Source organism: Pangasianodon hypophthalmus, chromosome 7 (genome assembly GCF_027358585.1).
Source record: "Pangasianodon hypophthalmus isolate fPanHyp1 chromosome 7, fPanHyp1.pri, whole genome shotgun sequence".
Lineage (NCBI taxonomy): Eukaryota > Metazoa > Chordata > Actinopteri > Siluriformes > Pangasiidae > Pangasianodon > Pangasianodon hypophthalmus.
Genome location: NC_069716.1, coordinates 9,298,192 through 9,323,151, shown reverse-complemented (window position 1 = coordinate 9,323,151; position 24,960 = coordinate 9,298,192). Strand labels below are relative to the sequence as shown.

At 39.4% G+C, this 24,960-nt stretch overlaps 2 protein-coding genes across 2 annotated transcripts; both read right to left on the bottom strand.

Moving 5' to 3' along the window:
* Positions 1–594: 594 nt before the first annotated feature.
* On the bottom strand, positions 595–12,702 carry nup62l (nucleoporin 62 like). Its single transcript, XM_026940334.3, has 13 exons — positions 12,597–12,702; positions 10,355–10,673; positions 9,956–10,212; positions 8,645–8,719; positions 8,433–8,540; positions 8,175–8,297; positions 7,018–7,126; positions 6,701–6,845; positions 4,092–4,141; positions 3,839–3,973; positions 2,792–2,903; positions 887–953; positions 595–777 (listed from the first exon to the last, which is right to left on the bottom strand). Exons 2-13 carry the CDS (start codon positions 10,645–10,647, stop codon positions 686–688), a joined length of 1,566 nt encoding a protein of 521 aa, XP_026796135.3. The 5' UTR covers positions 10,648–10,673; positions 12,597–12,702; the 3' UTR covers positions 595–685.
* An 849-nt stretch (positions 12,703–13,551) lies between these two features.
* cnga2a (cyclic nucleotide gated channel subunit alpha 2a) lies at positions 13,552–24,912 on the bottom strand. Its single transcript, XM_026940654.3, has 7 exons — positions 22,238–24,912; positions 19,858–19,965; positions 19,555–19,665; positions 19,102–19,272; positions 17,033–17,140; positions 16,634–16,740; positions 13,552–15,954 (listed from the first exon to the last, which is right to left on the bottom strand). The coding sequence occupies exons 2-7, from the start codon at positions 19,962–19,964 to the stop codon at positions 14,534–14,536; spliced, it is 2,025 nt and encodes a 674-aa protein (XP_026796455.1). The 5' UTR covers position 19,965; positions 22,238–24,912; the 3' UTR covers positions 13,552–14,533.
* Positions 24,913–24,960: the final 48 nt, after the last annotated feature.

Here is a 24,960-nt window from a genome sequence, read left to right as displayed (position 1 = left end):
CACTGAACAACTCGGATAATAACGAATTAAAATATTTGTGTACTACATAAGGGAAATTAAAATTGCCTTATACAATACTGACTATGCTATAAAAGGCAACAATCATTTTATTTTTATGGTCCTTTAGTCCAAGTGGTTCACTTTTACTGGTCTTTAGTAGTCTTTATTTACTGTGACTGCTTTACAAAATTGGGCCAATAATCCATACATTCATCTATTTTCTGTACTGCTTATCCTACGCAGGGTTGTGGGGAACCTGAAGCCTATCCTAGGGGACTTGGGGCACAAGGCAGGGGACACCCTGGATGGGGTGCCAACCCATCACAGGGTACATTCACACACTACAGACAATTTGGAAATGCCAATCAGCCTAAAACGCATGTCTTTGGACTGGGGGAGGAAATCGGAGTACCCGGAGGAAACCCCTGAAGCACTGGGAGAACATGCAAACTCTGCTCACACTGGGCAGAGGCGGGATTTGAACCCCCATCCCCGAAGGTGTGAAGCAAAGGTGAAAACCACTAAGCCACCGTACCCCCTATTGGGCCAATAATTTTGTAATTAAATAAAAAAAAACTCTAATAAAGAAAAATGTGTGGAAAGTAAAAAGTACACCTTTTTATTCAAACAGAATTAGCAAAACAATGATTTTCATTTACAATACACTGCCATGTTTTATTGCCAATCATTGGAAACTTAGACGAAAGCTCTTCTCTTGCTCCTTACTGCGGCTCTCACACAGCTTGGACACCTCTTCCACACGCCTCTGAAGCAGAACTGTATATTGAAAATAGTCATTAGGTACACCAAACACAACATTTCACAACATAACACTTATATAAAGAGCACTCAAAATGGAAAGGCATAAATCTAGGAAGATACTAACCAGAGTTTTGCTCGACCCACTGCAGAGAGTCCATGTGTGCATTGAGGATTTTGCAGATCTGCTGGAGCTGAAATGGTAAGATTCAAATTATAGGACAGTGGAACACTGAACAGGACAAATGCTAAACTAGACTATAACAAGAATGAAAGCAGCACCAACATTATGTAAAATAAAAATGCCTGCCACGTTAATGCAACTTCTGCAACAAAGCAATATTATTCATTAGCTTTTTTCCATTTAAGGATTCATAATTTAGGGAGTGTGTGCAAATGAATAATCATTTTTATATTGAAATCTTGAAAGTCACAAGTTAAAGGTAATTAAAAAGGGAAATTAAACCCAAGCACCACAGTAGCTACACTGATGTGGAGAAAGATTTTAAAATGTCAAATATCATATGTATAATTGACCGACTGTTTATAAGAACTCATGGATTTAGACAGTGACAGGGAAAAAGTGGCAAATGAAATTGGTCCAAATCAGACATCCATGTCTGACGCTGCCTTTGCTGGTGGGTTTTGTTGATGTTGATTTTTGTCAAGAACTTCAGGTAATGTTCACATTAAAGATCAGAATGGGGAAAAAGTGTGATCTCTGTGACTTTGACTGTGGGATGGTTGTTAGTGCCAGTACGGCTGGTTTGAGTATTTCAGAAACTGATGATCTCTTGGGATTTTCACACACAGCAGTCCCTGGAGTTTACACAGAATGGTGTGGGGGAGAAGAAAAGAAGAGAAAAAAAAAACCATCCTGTGAGCGGAGGGTCTGCAGGCTGAAACACTTTGTTCATGAGAGAGATCAGAGGAGAACGACCAGACTGGTCTGAGCTAACGGGAAATCTACAGTAACTCAAATAATCACTCTTTACAACCATGGTAAGCAGAAAAGCATCTCAGAATGCACAACACATCAAACCTTGAGGTGGATGAGCTACAACAGCAGAAGACCACATCAGGTTCCACTCCTGTCACCCAAGAACAGGAATCTGAGGCTATCACGGGCACAGACTCACCGAAGACCAGGTGATTTTTTTTTTCGAATCTTCAACTGTCCAGTTTCTCACATGCCCATTGTAGGTGCTTTTGGCAGTGGACAGAGGTCAGCATGGGCACTCTGTCTACGGCTACGCAGCCCCATACACTGCAAGCTGCGATGCACTGTGTGTTCTCAAACCTTTATATCATAGCCAGCATTTACTTTTTCAGCAGTTTGTGCTACAGTAGCTCTTCTGTGGGATCAGATCAGACGGGCTAGCCTTCACTCCCCACATGCATCAATGAGCCATGGGCGTCCATGACCCCGTCGCCGGTTCACCGGTTGCCCTTCCTTGGATCACTTAGGGTAGGTACTAACCACTGCATACCAGGAACACCCCACAAGACCTGCTGTTTTGGAGATGCTCTGACCCAGTTGTTTAGCCATCACAATTTGGCCCTTTTCAGATTCGCTCTGATCCTTATGCTTGTCCATTTTTCCTGCTTTCAGCATATCAACTTCGAGAACTGATTGTTCACTTGCTGCCTTGACAGGTGCCACTGTAACGAGGTAATCAATGCTGTTCACTTCACCTGTCAGTGGGTTTAATATTATGGCTGATCGGTATATATATGAAAGTTGCTATCTGTCAGCACTGCCTTTCAAATTAGGAAACATTTCCAACCCTATACACACCCGTCCACTACCTTTCCCTGGTGCTTGGTCTGGATTTGCATATTGTTACATGATGGATTAAAATCGTACAATACAATAACACCTCCCTCTCACACATTCTTCAGTTAGATTCACTGCTTCTTAAACGAATGCAGTCGCACTCCTGCAGTGACAATTTTCAGTCTGAACGCTACTCACAGAAATAACAGTGGTAAATGTGTTTTATTAAGTAGAGGATGAGACTAAGAAACATACCGGGTCACTTGTGTCGGCCAGGCTGTTGGAAGTGTTGAGGTGCTCAATGATCTCCTTCAGATCTTGGGACATTCTCTTCAGCTGAGCATCAACATTTTCTGCCAACTTATACCTTTGAGAAGATAGGCATTTTTAAAAACAGCACATGCACGAAAGCGCATCAAACTGCAATACTAAGTGTATTTATATATGACATAACCTTATCATTATCAGATTTCAGCCATTATCAGATTATTCAAGAGGTTCTGTAAACAGCATAATTGGATATCTAAACTTAGACAAATTAAACAACGCAGAGGTTATCAGCACTGTTCCACTGCTTGGCTGATTAAACAGTTTAACTCCTTACAAGATAGTTCATTTTAAATAATGGTGACACTCAATCTCTCTTCTGAAAAACTGTAATTAGTTTCACTAGCAGAATAACATGGGTAGTCATGTGCTGTTTTTCTCCCCTGTGGCTGAATCCTAAAATGCCATTCACTCTGCTATAGCAAAGAGGATAGCGCTATGAATAATGTTCTTTCACATACAAGAGGTACATTCTGTAGGCTATAATATACCTTAATTACATAGGATTTATTTATAATAAACCTCATCATCACCGACGTTTCCTACTCCTTGCTCAAGTAGTTATTTGGATGACACTGCTACTGTCCTCTAATCTCTACTAGACATGATGTTCCTGAAACAGCCAATTAAATAAACCTTAAATTTATAACATGACTGTAAACTTGAGTTTCCCTTTAGCAGATTACTGAAGTGCTTCTAAACCTGGAAAACATTACAGTAAAAAAAATCTGCTTTCTTGCACTAATCAGACTACTCTGTACATGTAAATGCACTCAGTATGATGTTTCTTCAAAAATGCAGAGATTTAGTACAGAGATATAGTACTAAGGATGGAAAGGAAAACCTCAAGTAGAGTAAGTGTAGACTAGCGTACAAAAATAGAACAAACATCAAATACACATCAGTTTTGCATCACATGTTCATTTGCATGCAGGTAAAGCACTGAAAGGATTTGTAAGTGAGGGATTTGTTTACGTTCTCTCTCGCTCCTCATCAGCATTCTGCATATAGATGGTTCCACTTTGCTCCTTCACTGACTCCTCCAAGGGAGCGAGAAGATCCTCCAGCTCCTTTTGCTGGGACAGAATAAAGTCCAACTCCTGATCCAGCCTGAAGTAAGAAACCCCCCCCAAAAAAAAAAACAAAAAAAAACCACACGACCTTCAGACGTAAATCTGTCTACAAATGTGCCATAATGCATCACATATGCTAACTCTTGCAATCTTACCTTCTTTGGTCCAGTTTAACCTTCTCCATGTCCTTATGAAGGGATGTAATCTGAAACAGCACTCTTCATGTTAAAAGCAATAAGATGCCAAAATGTCTTAATTTCATATTCTCAAATAGGTAAAACAGAATGCAGTGTATTTTTATTCCAGTTCTTTCACTTGTCTAAGGTAGAAAGTGGAGTCCGCCTATATACACGGGGTTTTACTGTAACCACCACATGCTTGGGGATAAAGCTGCCACCCATCTGTTTTAGTTAAGATATACAGACACTAGTAAATGTTTACATGCACACTTGCAGTGCTTCTGTGAGTCAAACTGGGATCTGTTAAGCAGCATTTCATTATAATCCCGTATGATTTTTCAAGAAGATTTTCTTTTAATAACGATGGAGGGCGATCATTTAAGAACACCGAAAAAAACCACACGAAATGGACCTCAGTTATTAATCTTTTAGTGAAGCTGTGTGTAAAAGTTTTACGTAAGCCAAACCAAACTAAAATGCTCTGCCGGATTTACAAATGTTTCTTTGTACACGTGCTTGTATGCTCATCATGCATAAAGTGCAAAGTGTGTTCTTGATACAGCTCATTTGCATTTAGTGACGCCACAAAACTCCAAGTGTGGGGGGCACGGTGGCTTAGTGGTTTGCAACAGTTCGAATCCCGCCTCTGCCCTGTGTGCCTGGAGTTTGCATGGTAACCCCGTGCTTTGGGGGTTTCTTCCAGGTACTCCGGTTTCATCCCCCAGTCCAAAGACATGCGTTGTAGCTGACTAGCATTTCCAAATTGTCCGTAGTGTGTGAATGTGTGTGCGATTTTGCCCTATGATGGGTTGGCACCCCGTCCAGTGTGTCCCCCGCCTTGTGCCCCGAGTCTCCTGGTATAGGCTCCAGGTTACCCCATGACCCTGTGTAAAATAAGCAGTACAGAAAATGGATGGATGGTTGGAAGTTCAACTGCACAGAGGGCTGGGAGCACGAAATGAACTCTGGGGCAGAAAAGCAGAAGGGGAAGTTATTTTGACTCGAAATGAGCAATGAGTGTAAAGGCTGAAAGGCGGAAGCTGAAGCTATTTGACTTACTTCTATTCTATGCCAATAAAACATATTTAACAGATTGTAATTGTAATAGCAGATTGTGAATGTCACCTGAAAAGGTCGAAATCTAGGGACAAAATAAAATGGAAAACTGATTTATAAACCAGCTTTCATCTTCCAAGAAAAATCATACCGGGCTTTAAACATCCTAAGCGAGTGCTAAATCTTCCATTAGCGGAGGCTTTTTTTTTTTCCTTTTTCTTCATATAAACTGAGGACAGGCGCAGACAGACTGGCCCATCCTCAGTTTATATGATGGCATTTCTTTTGTTATAACTGAATGATTGGTTTGATTTTTTTATTTATTAATTCATGGGTTTGTGTTGACTCACTCTCTTTATTATTTTGAATTCTTTCTTTATTTTTTTATTAATGCCAATAATATATATAATGACTGGGTTTCAAAAAAATGTTCTCGAGGGTACTCTTAGTCCCTGACCTAGTGAACTAGCATGAGGATGCATTTTTGATGTCTCAAAAGCACTTCTATAAGTCGCTCTGGATAAGGCCATTTGCTAAATGACAGTATATTCCATATATAAAAGTGCAGCAATCCATGCAAATTATATGATATGAATCATGTTATGTAAACTAATGTTTACATTAGTTAGTTTTCTTATGCATAAATTTACACACACTCAGGAGCAGGATACAGACAGTTTTCTGAATCTACAGGATTTTCATGAATAGCGTGAGCCACATGGAGGGATGGCTCAAAACATGAAACGCATATTCCTTTTGTTTGTACACACATACATGACACAAATATGGTTTTATTTTGGAGCTCAGTGTTTAGGTCAGGCTACTGTAGCAAACCACTACTCCTATTAGTATCATATTGGATTTTAATGAACTTTCTTTGAGCAGGGCTGCCAACTATAACATCCAGTGTATTATGTCCATGTCCTGAGTAGTGCAGATAGATACTGCAAATCAAAAATGTGCACCAACACATTTCCCCCGAAAATACTGGGAAAAAGAAGAAATGTGCATCTACCCTTGCCTATGGCCAAACTTTTTGGGCTAGTCAAGTCTGTTGTGCCATTTTTAATTTGTATTTGGGCTTCTGTGAGCTGCTCTTTAAAGCTCTACATTAATCTAACATCATGCTTGTGTGAATTATTTTGTTCTGTCCTCCAGGATCCATAAATATTTTTGCCATTTTGGCACTAAAAAAAAAAAAAACTCCACCTAATGTTTGGATCTGTATTCGTATTGAACGCAAAAAATGTAATGTATACAGGTACGTACCTAGTTTCTACATCTTAAATAAAACAGACGAGGGGCAGCTCAGAGTGTATATACTGACCGGCTGAAAGATTACTAATGTGAGATGGGAGGGAAGGGGTCGGAGCTTCCAGCGGGTGTCAGTTCACAACACTAACACAACTGTCAGTTATTGGGGATGAAAAATGATGACTTTTGGCATATCTTTGAGTGATAACTCCTAGCGATGTACTGCTGTGTTAAAATGCGTAAAGGCTGGCAGCTCTGCTAGTATAGCGAGTTACCTTTTCTCCATTCTCCACCAGCATGCGGTCCCAGGCGTTGACCTGAGTGGCCTGCTGCAGGAAGTGTCTCTCTTGGTCCTCCAACTCTGAGCTCCACTTGTTGATCAAGGACTCCAGCTGGGCATATGACATCACTGGTTCAGCACTGAGTAGACACATATTTAAAAAAGCAGCCAAATATTTAAAAAAACAGATAAACAAAGTGAAAAATAGCACCATTAAAAATGCTGTAAAGTATGAAATGGTGCTAACCAAATCCTTTAGAAATCATCACCACATGTATCAGTAACTACTGCATGTTATGTTATGTACCGCACCTGGCAGTAACTGCAGCAGTGGACACGACTGTAGAAGTGGCCGGTGCAGCAGAGGCAGCAGGTTTCAGGCCCAGTGAAAAGCTTGTGGTGGCCGGTGCAGTAGCAGCAGCTTTATTTATTTAAAAAAAAAAAAAAAAAAAGGGTTATTCATTCTATTGGTTTGTTTTTTCAATTCCGTATAATTTCCTAGTGGTCAAGAACGTAACCTGCATTATTTTTAGCTAACACCTTTCTTATATCACTTAACGAAGAAGAGATTACAGATTAGAGATTACTAAGTGATTAACGGAATATGGTTGTGGTGAGTCTGTGATGTTTCAGGCTGATTGCTGTCGACATTATTTTTTTACACTATATAACATTACATTAATGTCAGTGGCTAGGTGTTGCCGCTCCTCACTATGTGTAAGATATAAATGCGTGAACATGGTACAGCTCTGGTTTGCCTTGAATTGCAATTTGGCGACCTTTGTGGATTTTGCTGGAAGCATAGCACAGACAGGCAGGAGAGGTGGACATAAACAGCAACAACAATGGCACGAACAGGGCAAGGCAACTACTACTACTCCTACTACTACTACTCCTACTACTAATAATAATAATACACTCTTTGCATTGCCACTCATGATGAGAACACACGACTTTCACCTTTCTGTTAGCTATTAGCTTGTCATGATAGTTATTAGATGTGTCAGTTCTGCCTAATTAGGGTCAGATGGCACACTAACTCTGGTGGCCCACCTTGATGGTACAGACACTATTCATCATCTGAAATTACTCATGTGGTTAACAAAGTTGTTATATGTGCCAAATTAAAATAAAATATACGGATTTTTTTTAATAGTTAAAAACAGTTAGCTAGTTAACTAGTGCTATCTCATAAGCAAGCTAGTGTGCAATAATGATACATTTGCTAGAGCTTAACAGCTTCCTAACTAATATTTCCAAAAGAGTAAAGTATACAACAAGATGCTGTCACCACAGAAGCTAAACATTACTTAAATAACCTAGATTAAATACTTTGACTTGGATGGGGTTCTCAGGTATCCATCTGTTAACACAAGGAGTGTTTTGGTCACCACACCGTTAACTCCTGTGTCTGTGGCCACAGCTCGATCGTCCTGTGTGCAGAGCTGGTGCTACATCAAAAATATTACCTGTGGTCGCAGCAGTGGTGGTGGTGGTGGTGGTAGCAGCTCCTAGTGGTTTGAGTGTCAAGCCAGTGGAGGCTGTACCTGCAGAAGACGCTGCTGGGGCTGCTGCACTTGTTGGGCCACCCACTGGAAGAAGAGGATAAAAAAAAAAATTAACCTTGAGTTTGATATATTAACCGACCCATGCACTCATATTGATGTTGCTGTATAATATGATGTGTTATCTTGAAAGTGTAAAACTCATCCAGAACACACACTTACAGCTGAAGCCTGTAGAAGCAGCGGAGGGGATAGGGGAGGCAAACAGAGAAGATATGGGGGCAGCCTGGCTAGCAGCAGCAGCAGCAGTAATAGCAGGAGCCGGGGTGGCTGGAAAAACAAGTGAGAAAATCAAAATTCAAACTTTCCTTTCTTTATCTTTTATAGTGCTTTGTAACAGAGGCGCTGAATGAACTTTTAAACTGCGCCCACACCTGCAGGCTTGATCCCAAAGTTAATCCCGGTAGACGAGGCAGCAGAGGCTGGAGCAACAGCTCCCAGAGTGAGACCTTTAAGTTTCAGGAGAAACAGTAAATGATTAGTTTTTATAAGTGTATGACCAGTAAAATAACACATCACCACCTAAAGTAGTACAGGGACATGCCCATTCCATTTTAGATATGGTGTCCTACAATGCAACTATAAAACTATTCTTCAGGCATCCTGATGATTCTAGTCTTTTTCTAGCTTACATTATGTCTTTTCTGTCCAGTATAACCACTAGCTACCTTTAAAACAGTGTATTTTAATGAATAATATTTCCATGCTTAATGTAATTCCACTAGGGCTTCATGGAAAAAAGTCTAATCAAATGCAAACAGAAAAAAAACCTAACAGAAAAATGCCAGGAGGTGGATTGGCTATGCTAATGAGTGTGAATGAGTAAGTGAACGTATGTGTGTGCGTGTGTGTGTGTGTGGTGCCCCGTGACGGACTGGAGTCCTATCCTGGGTTCATTCCCGCTTCACACCCTGTATTCCCTGGATAGGCTCCGGATCCACCGTGAATGAATGACACTTGTGTCACTTGATATTGAGGAAACATTATTTTAAGTTTTAAATATAGAAAAAAAATAACAATTTAAGTTAATCTTCAGCAATCACACTGTTTCTGTGAGCATGTAGTGAACTGCAAAACAGATAAAAGTTGTCTTAACTGTGTGAATTATTTCTGTTTTGGAAATGGCGAAGGAATCGAACTCAGTAAGCCAGGCTAACTTCCGTCAAACAAAGCTAACCATAAGCCCCACTGAGTTTCTTTGACAACATCTGCTTTGGGGACAAACTTGTTCCATGCCCAGTCAGTTTTAAAGCCTAGCTTAGTTTGATGAATTCTACCGAAAGCCAAGCCTTGTGCTTTCGTAGTCCCAATGGATGGAAACAACATTTTATATATTGTATATTCTGCCATGCTGCTTCTCGAGCTTTGTTAATTGCAGAGGTGCTGCTTTTCTTTGCAATAATGCTCATCGATATAGTCATCAAGCTAAAGAACAGCAACGTTTCCGTGGGTAAACTGACATATTATATGATATTGCCATAAATTATCTATTCAATCTAAGTCCAAGTAATTAAAAATGAATAATGATTCAAAATTAGAAATTTCTCAGTCTTACTGAATAATGTGTATGTTTGTGCTTGCATAGCCCTCTGTACAAGCCAGGCAATTCTGTATCAATGATAAAGACTACATATCGACAGCAAAGAGGACGTGAACGCTCCATAGCTGTACGAGGCTGAGCTTACCTGTGCTTTGCCCTCCCAGTGAGAAGGAAGGAGTGCTCTGCACTGAAGTTGCAGCAGGAGCCTGAACCTTGGCCCCGGGAAAGCTGAAGCCTCCTGTGGACTGCTGGGTTGAAGGTGCAGTCTGAGTAGGGAGGGCTCCGAATGTGAAGCCTGTGCCACTGGACGAGGTGGTGGAAGTCATCAGGCCTCCCAGAGTCACTGCTGTAGCGGCTGGCTGAGAAGCTGGAGTCAGGCTGAGACCTAGTTTTGGAGCAGCGCTGGAAGAACAAAGGAATTGAGAACATATTGTAAATGAGAATATCATAAGTACATCTCAAAACCAGGTCTAATCATACGTATTAGAGAACACATTGATATGGTGTGTCTGGAAGTTCACTTCTGGTTTTGTAGAAGTCGTACCCAAAATTAAACCCTCCACCAGCAGTGCTGCTCTGTGATGATGCACCAAAGCTGAATCCACCCTGTGAGGCTGCGGTGCTCATGGTGGGCTGTGCGAGGAGCCCCGCAATCTGAGATGTTCCCGCTGGGGCCTGAGACTGCTGCGGAGCCACTGCTCCGAAGGTGAATCCTCCTGCTGCTGGAGCGCTCGTCTGCAGGGAGAAGCTGGGGGCCGCGCTGGCTGACGCTGTGGTTTTAGGGGCTCCGAAGGTAAACCCACCCCCAGTGGTCGCTTGTCCAAAGCTGAATGACATGGTTTCTCTCTCAAGATGCTTAAATACTGAGATAAAACATCAAAAACATCTTTTAGTAAGTGATTATACTCAGCATGCAGCTTTACAGTGACAAATCATTCTCCGTCCTTGTGCATTAAGTAAGAAATACAACATGACGAGGTGTGCTGTTACAGGAAAATAATCAACGATCACAAAGTGTTTTATTCCTCTTCTATCACAGCCATTTGGCAGCAGGAACAATTTTTAATTTACTAATAAATGACACGTTGTGCTTTTTATCGATTTATAGTTACATCTAATGTTGTGAAATGAGTTCGTTTCTGTTATCAGCTATAATCAGTCGTTTGCTGTGTCCCAATTCACCTACGTATACTATCCACTAAAAGTATGTACTCTTTTTGTGAAGGAAAAGTACATACTTTTAAGCGTGTAGCAAAAGAGTATGCAAGTACTGGGACAGACTAACACGTCATGTAATGGAAGACAGCATTGTTGCCAAGTTAGGCACACAGTCACCGTAAACAAACTCCTCATTGCATTTCAGCTTTTCTTCCTTATATATTTTATTCTATATAATTTAATTTACTATTTCCTTGATTTATTTTTCCACATTTCATTACATCTGACCCTACAAGACATGTAAACATGGCACTCCTTTTACACAACATCTAACCATTAATCTTATGAGATAATGAAAAACTTTAGTTAGTGCTTATCATTTAGGTTCTTACACTTAAATACTTAAAAAGATGCATCATTGATGTTACACTCGTACGCCATGTTTACAGGTTGAATGCGGTGAAGCAAACCATCACAAAACTACTCCTCCGCAGGGAGATGTGGGTAAAATTAGCTTAAAAAAAAAAAAAAAAAAAAGTGTCCACGGATCCACATGTCCAAAATCTACTGGAAATAGTAGACCATCAAGGTAGCTTTGGGATACTCATTTCAACATACTACGATTTGGGACACACTAATCCTAATCTCAGATACTATTTAGGGCAGATAGCAGGCGAATTGGGATGCAGCCGTTCCTTCTCCAGCCTGTCTGTTTTTTCTCTCTCAAAGTTTATAAGCCAAAATAATATCAAGAAATTAGAAACTGCAGAAAACTTCCTGACTGTTACAAACACGAGAAAATTACACATCAGTGATTATACACTTTTCTTCATTCAATAACAACACAACGTATTTAATCTGTTTATTATAGGTGTAGATTATATGAAAACAGATAGCGTGTGTGTATAAATATACACACGCAACTTCACTCTCTCTCTTTCTTACTCTATCACTCTCTCTCACTGTCTCTATCACTCTCGCCCTCTCTTACTCTGTCTGTATCACTCTCTCTTACTCTGTCTGTATCACTCTCGCCCTCTCTTACTCTGTCTCTATCACTCTCGCCCTCTGTAACTCTCTCTATCACTCTCTTTCTTTCTTTCTCTTTCTCTCTCTCTCTCTCTCTCTCTCTCTCTCTCTATATATATATATATATATATATATATATATATATATATATATATACACACACACACATATATATATATACACAGTGTGTCTGTTAATGAACTTAACTACAGTGATTATAAATCTAATGATAATACGTCAAAGGATAGAGCACTAACTAGTTATCTAGCTAGTAAAGTAAAGTATGCAAATACAGTCGGACCAAACGCACTAACCGTGTCTACTGCAAATACCTGGACTATAAACAGACCCATAATGCCTCGAGCTCGTTATAACTGCAGTAACATTACCTCACAACACAGACATGTTTAGCTTAAACAGCTAGTCACGCGTCTGCAAAACTGCTAGCTATCTAAGCTAATGTTTGCCTCTCTGTAGCTAATTATCAATATACGAACCTACTCACGTCGTTCATTTTCCATGTAAACAAAATATTACGCCATAAAAACAAATTCAATTCAAATGTATAATATATATTTTTTTAAAGTTACTGAAGTTACCTCAGAAGAAATGCACTGCCATTCCCAATACGAGCAGAGCGCGGAAAACACATGCGTCAAAACTCCGCGCCGGCTGTCAATAAAGGACCCCGAAGTTTACATGATCTGGCCAACTAACCTGCCTGTTTAAAAACATGGACCTGGGCGACAGGGAATAACTGTGGCGTAACTTACTCGGACACTTTTTAACAGCTGCTTTCTTTGTGTGTTTTTTTGTTTTGTTTAACATACACTAGATTCATTTTATCAATAGTATAGCGCGTTTGAATACTCTGTTCTGATTGGTCAGAATGTGTTGATTTTCTCTAACAGCAGCTCTGGCAAGAGTTCTGTCTGAAGAAGTCGTCTTTATTGGTCACACATACATCATAGCACAGTGAACTGGTTTTTGTGGGAGCTGGGGTCAGAGCAGAAGGGTTAGCCATGATACAGCCTTTCCTAGAGAAGACAGGGTTAAGGGCCTTGTTCAAGGGCCCAACGGTGGTAGCGTGGCAGTGTTGGGGCTTGAACCTTTGCCCTTCTGATCAGTAACCGAGACACTTAACCATTGAGCCACCACTACCCTACAAGACTTGTGCTTGTTCTAATGTGTTATGGTTTCTGTAGTAATATTTCATTCACAGGAACTTGTATGGCAGATGAGCTACGTAATCTATGGCTAATAATAATAATAATAATAATAATTATTATAATAATATACTGTTATTTTGTCTATATACTCTTATGTAAAGCGCCTTGAGAAGCCTCTTTAAAGGTGCTACATAAAATAAAGTTAATTACTATTTTACAAAGAAAAACAGACAGCTGTTGATATGATGAAGTTTTCTGTAAGGAGACATTTTAACATTTATGGAAGGAATCTTAGGTGTCAGTGCTTTGTGACATCAGTAAGTTTTCGGGTATGGGAGAGTCTTCAGGACAGAGGAGTTTGCCCTTTCTGTTTTTAAAGGGAAAGTCTGTGTCTGCTGTCTGTGCTTCATTAAGAAGATTCATTTCCACTTATCCTGATTATCACTCCCCTAATCAACTTGAGTACATTTATACAGCTGAGAGTCAAACACCCCACTCACCATTCACGTTAATGAACAGCACGGATGGTTTCCAGGGAAGCATTTTGATTTTTCCATGGCAAAAGTAACTCCCCTCGAAGAGCTGAGTCAGAGAACTAACTCATTCTCATACAACACATCAAAAGTTCATACTTTAACATTGTTCTGTTCTTAGTCAGGTAGTTGTTATGTGCACAAATGTTTCCGCCGATATTTTATACTTCATCTTTAAAGCACTCATTTTAGACAGAGACTTGAGAATTGACAACTAGAGCATGTTGTATAAAATATAAATATTAAATATTAAGAGACATCCCAGGCATAACCTCAAATAGTACCTCAGCCTAAAGAATGCTCCAAAGGATCATTTTATACATATAGAGCAAACATACAAAACAATTTTCAGAGCATCAGCAAAATGTAAATAATATACAAGGAAATATGTTCAAGAATATATTTTACAGCTCATTTTCAAGAGTAACTGATGCTCTAGAGAAGTACATTTAAATGATAACACATTAAAACTATGATACGTACAGAATTGTATAAAGATTCATATAAAATGAAATTGAAAATGAATTGAAATCTACAGTCATATCTGTCATTTGTATTATGTTGTTTATGCAACCTACAAAAGCTGGTGAATTGCTCACAGGTAAATAAGTATACATTTAAAAAACTGCCGCTTAAACAAATCGATGAAGAATTCTAGCCCACAACATGTAATATATACTATATATATAAAACAGGAAAATATTTGGACTAAAATGATTACTATTACTAACATTTAAAATACCAGCATTTTTACATATATACAATCTTTCTATGTTTTCACTATGGCTTCATTTTTTTGGGAGTGCCATTGAAGTCATTGAGAAACAGTTGTGGTCACAGCTGAATGTTCACCTCACTGTGAGTGCCGTCGCCATCAGTAGTGCTCTCGTTGCCATCGGACAGATATCCACTGCCTGAGCACTGCAGCCTGCACTCCAGTGCAGTGAGCCTCTGTTTGAGCCTCTGCTGAGAGGCTGTGTACTCCCCCAGCAGCCGGGCGAAGCGGGTCTGCAGAGTGTCCAATGAGGCCTCAAGCTGCTCCACTTTCTCCTCCATCTGTTCACTTGTAAGCCCCCCATGTCCCAGCTCCTCAAGCAGGCCCTCCTTCCGGAGGATCTCCCGGCCCCTCTCTTCCAACACCTTCTTGGCATCAGGGTATTCCATCACAGCTTCCATCAGGTCGTCCTTGGATAGACAGAAGAGGTCCGAGTAGCCGATGCTGCGGATGTTGGCTGTGCGACGGTTCCCCATTTTGCTGCCCTTGATGTTGAGAATGCTGATCTCCCCAAAGCAGCTGCCGGATGTCAAGAGGGCATACTGAGTCACCCCATCATCAGCTACCACTGCTAACCGTCCTTCCTTGATGATGTACATCTCTTTACCAATGTCGCCCTTACGACAAATGTAGTCACCCGGGCTAAAGACTTGAGGACGCAACTTTAGGACAAGCTCCACTAGCAGGCCTGCTTCACAGTCCTGAAAGATGCGCACCTTCTTGAGTGTTTCCAGATGCACATTGATTGCGATCTCAGCCCGCAGTTTGTTGGGAAGGTTTTTGAGCACTTCTTGCTCATCAATCGTCTTCTTGTTGGTCCAAAGGTAATCAAACCATTTAATGACCCGAGCCTCCAGCTCTTTGCTAACCTTGCGGAACTTCATATAGTGCTTGATGGCGTCTATGCGGGCTTGGAACTCGGCACGTGTGGCATTTATATTGGATATCATGGATCCTACATTGCCTACAATGGTGGCAAAGATGAGGACACCTACTAGGAAGTCAAAAATCACAAAGACGTATTCTTCATCACGTTCCGGTGCAGGCATTTCCCCAATGGTAGTGAGTGTCAGTGTGGACCAGTAGAGGCAGTAGATGTAACCTCTGGTCAGGGTGCCAAACTCCGGATGTGAGATGTTGGGATAGACCCACTGGTCTGACCCGAAGCCAAGAGACTTGGAGATGGCAAAGTAGATGCAGGCGTTCCAATGGATGATGACCAAGATGTAGAGCACCAGGTTGCCGATGCGAAACATGTTTGGGTAACTGGTGCGAGTCTCAGTACGGTCAAAGAACTCAAACATGCGAGAAAAGCGCATCAGGCGATTGAAGCGTAGCTCAGGCACATGGATACCAGTGGCAATATAGGCCAGATCTGTGGGCAGGATGGACAACAGGTCTAGCTTAAACTGGAGGGTGTTGATGTAACTTTCTCTTAACTTTTTGAGGTCCTTCACTAGAAGACCCTGCTCCAGGAAACCTGCAGTGTGGCAGTCATCCATGTAAGTGGGTGTCAGTTGGTAACGAAAGTAATATCTCAGGCAAGTAAAAGAGGTAAAGCTGTTCCTTGAAGTTTAAACTTATACCACAGTGATGTCAAATGCTTGATTCCGATTGATCAGAAAGTGTTGATTCGTTTTCTATTACAGCTCGGACAGTAATTCCAGTAGTTCACATTAAAGCAGTCGTTCGTTTCTAAGTACCGTTATTATAGTAACAACTTACACGGGGAGTTGTATGGCAGACGCTCCACATAAACTGATTTAAACACTGTGTGTGTGTTTGTTGATATGGTGACGTTGTCATTGAGGAGATGTTTATTTAGCATTTTGGGAAGGAGTTTCCAGCGTCATTAACGATCAACGGTAAGGCTGTTTGTTTAAGTTTCCTGACAAATTAAAATATTCAGGATTGAAGCATTTGTTTGATGTGTTCTTCTTTACTTAATAATAATTGTAAAAAGTGGCAAATTGCTGTGGTATAAGAGGAATAAAACACTTCAGGACATGCCATTATTGGAAAATAATCATCTTTGGGGTGTTAATGGCCTCACACCTCCCCGTTGTTGATTATTTTCCCATAACAGCACACCCTGTTGTGGTTTATTTCATACTAATGCAATATTAACAGACATTTGATTGCTGACCAAAGCTTCTGACCTGTTCTCAGCCTCACACAGGTGTCCAGTATGTAGACCAGATCAGAGAGGTAATCCAAAACCAGCCACAGAATGTAGCTGTTGGTTTGAAGTTCATCAAAGCAGGCCCTGTGTTTAAAATATGAATGACTAAATTGTGAGCCCCTACGGAGAAATGCCCCTTTGCACTTAGCACAATTGCAGTTATTTACATAAATCATCATTAAAATAAGAGCCTAAATTAGGCTTCACTAGATTTGCAATTATTAAACCAGTTGTTTTTCATGAAGGAAACAGCTGCTTGAAAACAGTCTAGAAAGCTTTAGAACTGTGTGCCATCCGCTAGCCCATGTCTGGATATGAAACCCATATCATTTATGCAGCTTTTGTAAGAAAAAAGAATATGGATGGTGCACTTTACCTTGCCACCAGGAGGCACCAGTTGTAGAGTACAGCTGTGGCGATGACAAACAGCCAGTGGTAGTACATGTCATCTGCTGGTGCAAGAATAAACACGTCTGGCTTCTTCCTGTAGACAAATTCCCAAAATGCCATTGAATGTTTTCCCATTGTGAAACACTAGCTCTGAAGGATTTTTCCTTCCAAAAATGTGTCCTATACAGTAGTCACTTACAAAGAGCAAGGCTGTGCCAGTTTCATGTTTTTACTATCTTTATGTTTTTGCACTTTGGCTAATAAGCACAAGGAAACATTAAAATGTGTAAAGTATTCACAGGAGTATGATTAGGAGCTATACAATACTGCCAGATGCATAAAGCTTAATAGCGAACACTATTATTTACTTTTAACAATATTATGTACATTTTCTTTTACTCATTATTTTTCCATTGTGTGTAATAGAGTAGCTGTCCAGGATTCTGGAGAGAATTCTGAAATTTAATTTTATCATTCATGCCTCTAAAGGCAATTTGATGGTAAACAATATTTTTATTAGAAGTTATATACGAGTGTCCTCAAGTGAATGCTGAGATGAAAGAAATTGCTATGCGTTATGTGTGTGCTATGTGTTATAAATAGAAGTAGTGTTCATCGTTGTATACACTGGATTTGTGGTGCGCTGTAGTAGGGCTGCAAAAAGCGCATCGACAAAGTCAATCACATGTAATAATAAAATAGTTGGCAGTGAATTTCACTATTGATTAGTTGGTCTACATTTTGACGCATTATGTCAGGTCACAACATTGATCAAAGCTCCACCATTCAATTTTCTTAACACACACACACACACATATATATATTGTATTTTAATCCAGTTGCCATCATGCTTTAGGTTCACACAGAAGCTCCCTGATTCTAGGCATTGAAAACTAGAGTCAACCCAAAAGTTTGGAGTCGATTCCACACACCAAAAATGATTTATCTTGCACAAACACAGCAAGCAAAATTAATTCAGCATGTGTGTATTTCACTTAGTGAGACAACCGATGACCTTTCCCTGTATATTGAAATTGACTTGTAAGAATTAAACAAATCAGGCTTGAAATGCAGGTTAGACCCTCTCCTAATGAAATAAAGCTGCAAAAGAATGTGTGACCAATAAAAAAAAGTACAGGATACTGTGTCATTAAGTTAGTTTGGGTGATTTAAAAAAAAAAAAAAAGTGGTCAATCTTTTGCACTTGGTATTCTCATGCTGTGACAGATTATTTGATAAATCTCACTAAAATTGTTTTGTAGTTAGTGACCTGTTTAATTAAGTCTAGTTAAGAGTTCTCTAGTAGTATTAGTTGACTAAAATACTGGAAATAAATATATGTAAACTGAATTAATAAGTAAATAAATAAAACAAAACAACGGATTCATCGGTTATCAAAATAATCATTAGTTGCAGGCCTACACTATAGGTAATAATACAGTGTACTCTCAAGGGAATACAAAATGGCTGACATTCAAAATTGTGCACTAGACAGTTAAATTACAAAGTAGCTCAACCTCACACGTAATTTTGCATTTGTCTTTTGCAGTATATAAGCTGCTATTTCCGTTTGAGAGCTATAACATTTCTAGTATTTACACTCATTACATTACTCATTACAGTTACATTTAGATAGTTTCTGAAATACTCAAACTAGCTTGTCTGGTATGGTCAAAGTCACCGAGATCACATTTTTCTCCATTCTGATGTTTAATGTGAACATTAACTGTAGCTCTGCATAATTTTATTTGCGCTGCTGGCACATGATTGGCTACAGGAGTACAGGTGTTCCTATTAAAGTGGCTGGTGAAGGTGTACTTATATATTATATGTATATATTATATGTATATGTACTTATAATAATATGTATATATTCATAGTTTATATGGCTTATATTGTCTGTACAGTATTTTTTATTTTATCATTGACCAGTAGGAACTGCTAAATAAGAACTTTTGTACAGTGCAACTGTCTGTCCCCTGTGCATATGACAATAAAGTCTTGAATCCTGAATTTAAATGGAGAAATTGTGAGATGCCCAGCTTTGTTTCTCACTTGGTTTTGACGCTGGGGTCTTGCGGATCAGGATGATTGCTGCTGATGCGGCTGTGCGTGATGCGAAGCTCAGGCCCCCGGAAACGCTCCAGAAAAGAGTCTGGCCTTTCTTCCTCTTCCTGAAGACTCTTATGGGCCCATTCTCGGAGTGTCACCACCATACTCACCAACCTATAGTATATAGGCATTTCACTTCAACATAATGCCCTGTGTATATTTTTTATTGCTCATATTAAAGCCAATAGATCAACCTATAAACAGTTTATCACGTGTCTTTTGCATTACCAAGATTGCTTCACAAACACTATAAATTAACCAAATGAAGCAGTCTTCAGCTGTTTCTCCAAAGTGGTAGACTCTAGAATTAAACATACTAATATAAGGTTTCTGAGAGTGATTTACCTCCTGCTTGAAGGCAACACTGAAATTAAGCTAACTGAGCAGGGATCTCACCTCGACAGGGCTCCTCTTCCACGGAAGGAGTTTCGAGAGTTTGGGCCACATGGCTCCAGCGTGGCCATCCGTTGTAACTCCGATGAAGTGTCATCACATATAGAATGGCCGCTTTAACACACACAAGCTGTAGTCAGTATACACTGTGTAACAGTGGACAGTGAAATAACACCAATAACGTTTAGTAGAAATCAAATCATGGCAAGTAGACTTGTGGTATAACCTTGAGAGCAACACAAGTCTAGTCACCTGGACGTATTTCCAAATGATTAGGAATGATTAGAGCAACAGATTGATTCTCACCGACTCAGTGTGCTGTCTGCTCTCTCTGAATCGTCCTCCATTGAGGTCTTCACTGAGAGCCTGTGGGCTTTCAAATCTGCACTCTCCTCGAGCACTTGGCCTGTCATGCTGTAACAGAACCACACAGTTTAACATTAAATGAATTCATTAGGGTTGCAAGGGCGTATAGGTATAAATAATATTCCTTATTTATGTAGTTTCTTCAATGTAACACCAAGGTGTGGACCTTGATCGTTTTGAAAGTCTTTTTTTAACCACCCATGTAACATCTTTGGTTAGTAAAGTAACCTACTATACAGAAAAACAGGCCAGTTTTTAAAACGCAAAGTTCATTAACTATTGATGGCATAGTATCATGTAACATAATTCAGAAATCGTCCTCCATTTATAGAAAAATGGAAGGAGAACATAACTAAGATTAGTACTCAACATTTAATGTACTACACATTTGGCATTGTCTGTGACACATTTGTGCTAAACATTCATCCTGGTTATGGCCTTGTTTATGAAATGAAATAACCATGAAATCACTTGATCAATGATTTGACTATAAGTCTACAAGAAACTCCAATGGATCCTTATGCCAGAGTTTAGGGGCAAACATCTTCCATCATGAGAAGGAATTCAGTAGGCAGCCAGTGTAGCTTGAATAAAGGTCAGATGCGTGAAATATATAATTTTTCTCCCAAAATGTAAATGGAAGGTTTTACATTTTTAACTTTATTTCCCCAGCTTCTCATATTCCCACCTTTGGATGTTACTGTCATTTTTGCCAGATTTGTCACTCCTGTTATTTTCTGTTCCTTATATCTTGTTTCCATGACTGTTTGCTTCCCTACAGCTTGCTTGTCTGTTTGCATTTGTAGGTCTCATGGAATCTTAAATACTACTATTCTCTGTGGATTTTGGGAGTGTAGAACACATATTGCTTTGTGGTGCTTCTCTTATATGAGGCACTCTGGGAAAGCACACACAAATTCAGAAAACCCACTGGATATCACTGTGGCTGAATAATCTAGTTTTGGCCAAAATTTGGTTTTCTTGCCAATAACATACACTGACACAATGTCTTTAAAAAACCATAAACAGATTTCACCAAACAATGTATTTATTTACTTTTAACTTTTCCTAGGCTAGCTTTCTGCAAATATCAAGTTGGGTGAGGAGGTGGTTTTACAGGCACGGTGGTAAAAACAGTCAGTCTGCCTAAAGATATTTAAATTCTTGCTAGCTAAGTGTGATTTCCTCACGCTTTGATCAAGTTGTTGGAAAGCTACATTCTGTAACAAAATGGAATAAGCCTAATCAGTTCAGTCATTAATCAGATACTGGCTGTCAGAATGTCCGTGATGCTCCTGCGCAGCTGTTGGAAAGAAATCTTTAAACACAGGTTTCTCCCTTTTTGCTTATGGATGCAACCAGACTTTAAATGTTTAAACTTTACTTGTGAACTCTATATAGTACAAAAATGTCAGAATTTCACCATCTGAAGGGTTTTCCTTGGCCACCACACAAATATTATATTGTATATAAACGTTTATACAACGGTACATTGCACCAATTCACTTCACTAGTGGTTCCCAACCCTGCATGTTTTTGTTTTATCCTGATTCAATAGCTTATTTACAGGCCCATCTCGTATCATTGAGTGTTTTAGGTACTGATTGCTCCAAAACAGTGTAAGAACAAATGCTCTAGTTGTTATTATAAGATATTTCCTCTTTGGAAATTATTTTAATAATGTGGATCCAAATCCATGGCACACCTAGGTACAAGAGTACTGTAGCTGGCCAGTAAAGCCATTCTGATTCTGATCAGAATGTCATTATTACCATATCTTTTATTGTAATAATGCAATACAGAGCATCAATATGCATTGTACCAGTGAATAATGGTGCATTTAGGAGTAAATACTGCCTTAGATCTTTGGGTTCCATATTCATCAATTAACACATGCAGGGACTATTGTCAATATCCGAGATTCTCTACATTTTTGCAGACAGGGACCCGTTTAACTGCAAAATAAATTCCACATACCCCCTCAGCACAGTTTGCTATGAACATAATGTAACTTCCAATTTTAGACTCCTCATTTAAACATGTAAAATAAAACTTTGGCTATTTACTGCAGCCATAGAGATTTTTATTCCTGAACTTTCCACCAGCAGAACATATTAAGTCCAAACTGACATTCTTTATAAGCTACATGGTTTTTGAGTTTGGATTAAAGCCATATTCAAATTCACCAGTCAAATACAGGTTCATAACTATAGGACCTCAGTAACCCCCCTTTGAGAAGCACTGGTCTATACGTTATTGTGTAATAAATAGAATTACACTAAATTCAAGCACAGACTTGGTGACTGTTTTAGTTACTCACCTGTCCTTGTGATCTGTCAAAGTCTTGCTGATCAGAAATGAAACAGTAATATCAAAACTTCAAATATCCCAGAAATATTCTTTGAGTAATCCGTACGTCGTAGAATTGATCTCACTGCAAGTGTTTTCTCTGTCAAGTTGATGTCGAGCATGTTGCATTTCTTGCAGAGATCTGTCAGTAATAACCAGAACAATCTGTAAATCAAACCAGGATGGAAGAAGACAGAGAATGGTGTAGACTAGAGTGGGTAGGTAGAGAGGAGAGGCATTACCATACTGCACTTCAGATATCACACACCTCTCTCAATCCCCCAATCACATCTCAGTCCATCTTGTATAAAACTGCAATGTCAGAATGAGGCCAAATCCAGTTTTCTCTTTTACTTCATCTCCTCATGAGCACTGCTAAGCACATCAGTCGATGAGCAAAAGGTTTCTAAGTGTGCCATGCCAAAGGGACGACAGTCCTTTTGTACGATGGAGCTCATTGTAATTCAGCCAGGCCCTCGTCTCTTTGAAGTGTGCTGATTGCACAGGAGTGGCGCTTTTCCAAAAGAGCGCCTGTCTGCCACTTGATTGCTTCTGTGACGATTATGTACACTCTCTGCAGGATCTATAAACCATCTTTTCATTTCAGACACAGTTTATGATCATACTGGACACTCTTTCAATTCCTTTTGTGTTTGCAAAGGATTATAAACCTTCATCTCTAATGATTGATGCAACACAAACTCTTATCCTCAGCTCATCAAGCTATGATGAGAGTGATGAGAGCTTTCTCAAGTAGCAGGACAGGGAGATAATAGCAGTACGGATGTTCTCCACAGTGAATCTTTCTAAATCCTGCTTATGATAGAGAATAAGGATGGAGAAGTACAAGCATAAGCTGTAACACCGAATGTCATGATTATTAGAGATTTTATTCCACAGTGCTACTGAATTTTTGAATCTGATTCGTAAGAAGGTGTTGATTAATTTTCTATAATAGCAGCTCAGGCACTAGAGCTGGCTGTAATGCAAATCATTAAATCAATGAAGTTGTTTCTATAGTAACAGCTAATTCATAGGCATTTCTCATGGCAGACACTCCACATGATCTAAGACTAATAAACAACAGCAACAACAACAAAAAAACGTGTTGTTACTGAACAAAGAAAAATGTATAATTGTATATATTGCAAAGCTTTCGGTAAGGAGCTGTTTATTTAATCTTTATTGAAGGAGTCTCCACTGTTAGTGCTTTGTAACAGTAAGTTTTCCACCACAGGAGAGTCTTCATGACAAGCTGCATTTTCATCTTATTGACTGCAAGAGAGAAAAGAGAGATGCTATAGAGATGTGAAGGAAAGACTAGCTGCTATAATGTAAGTGATACAAGAACTTGTTACATAACATTATACGTAACTATAAGTGGATAAAAAGTACAATGTCCCACTGAGTAGTAAATTAGAAATTGTAATTGTGGGCAAATTGCTGTGGTATACACTACTGGGAAAAAAAAGGGCCAAGCCCAGAATGGCTGTCTAATGGTTATCTAATGCAGGTTGTGTGTCTAGATGTGTTAAAAAGCCATAGCTGTCTCAGAAAAACATCAAAGACAGAATGAAGTTTTTGGCAGAATATGGAAAGTTTGATTGAGAGTGGTTCAGCAGAGTTGTCTGGAGTGATGAATCATGATTTGAGTTGCATTGTGACGCTCCAGAGAAGTGTCTTCGAACATGTCATGGGAAATACAATAGTGAATGCATCTCTATCACAGTTAAACGATGGAGGAAGAGCTATCAGGGAGTGGGGAGCTTTTTCAGCTGCTGGTACTGGTGAGCTGCTTCACTGTGAAAAGTCAATTAATGCTGTGGAATACAAGAAAATATTGCAGAAAGACTTGCTTCCCATAACTGAAAAGTTGTTTTCTAAAGAGGAATGAACAGACAAGACAATGCAAAGACCACCTAAAAGTGATCTTGAGAACAAGTCCATTAGGCTCATGTTTTGGCCTGGTCAGAGTCCAGATTTGAACTCTAGAGAGGATATTTGCTCTCACATTAAACACAAACTAACCGGGAAACATTTTTCAATTCACATCAACTGTCTGAAGCCATCAACATTGAATGGAACAACATTGAGTCTTCCTTCTGTAAAAAGCTGTCCACAGGTTTACCCACAAGGCTTAAACATTTAAAAAAAATCAAAGGGAAAAGCTCTCACATACTAAGTTACTTTATCTATTTGTTTGATACTTGCTAATTTCCTGAGCACTGATTTGTTGTTAAGAGCATTAAAAGTTTAATATTTGGCCATTTGGGTTTGGCCCTTTTTTTTTTTTTTTTTTTGCCCAGGAGTGTATATAAGACGAATCTAACACTTTGGGATCCTTACATAGTCTACTTCATATGACAGATTACAGGTACATGTTAACAACTAATGTGCAAAAGCACTGAAGAGAAATAAAAGTAAAGCCAATTTTCGAAAGGGGAAACAAAGAGACAGAAAAGGATACAAGACTGTATGGCTACTTTCAGTATCGGAATAAAAAGTGACTCAAAGAGAGAAAGCAGATCATGCTGTGGACTAGAAACGATTCCACAATCCAAATACTTGCACTGAGTTTTAATGCACTTCAAACGCACGGTTTAGTCAAATCACAAATATGATACCCTCACACGTCTCCTCACCATCACAAGGTCAGCGAGGTTCTTCCCTCATTAATTATCACATTCTGATCTC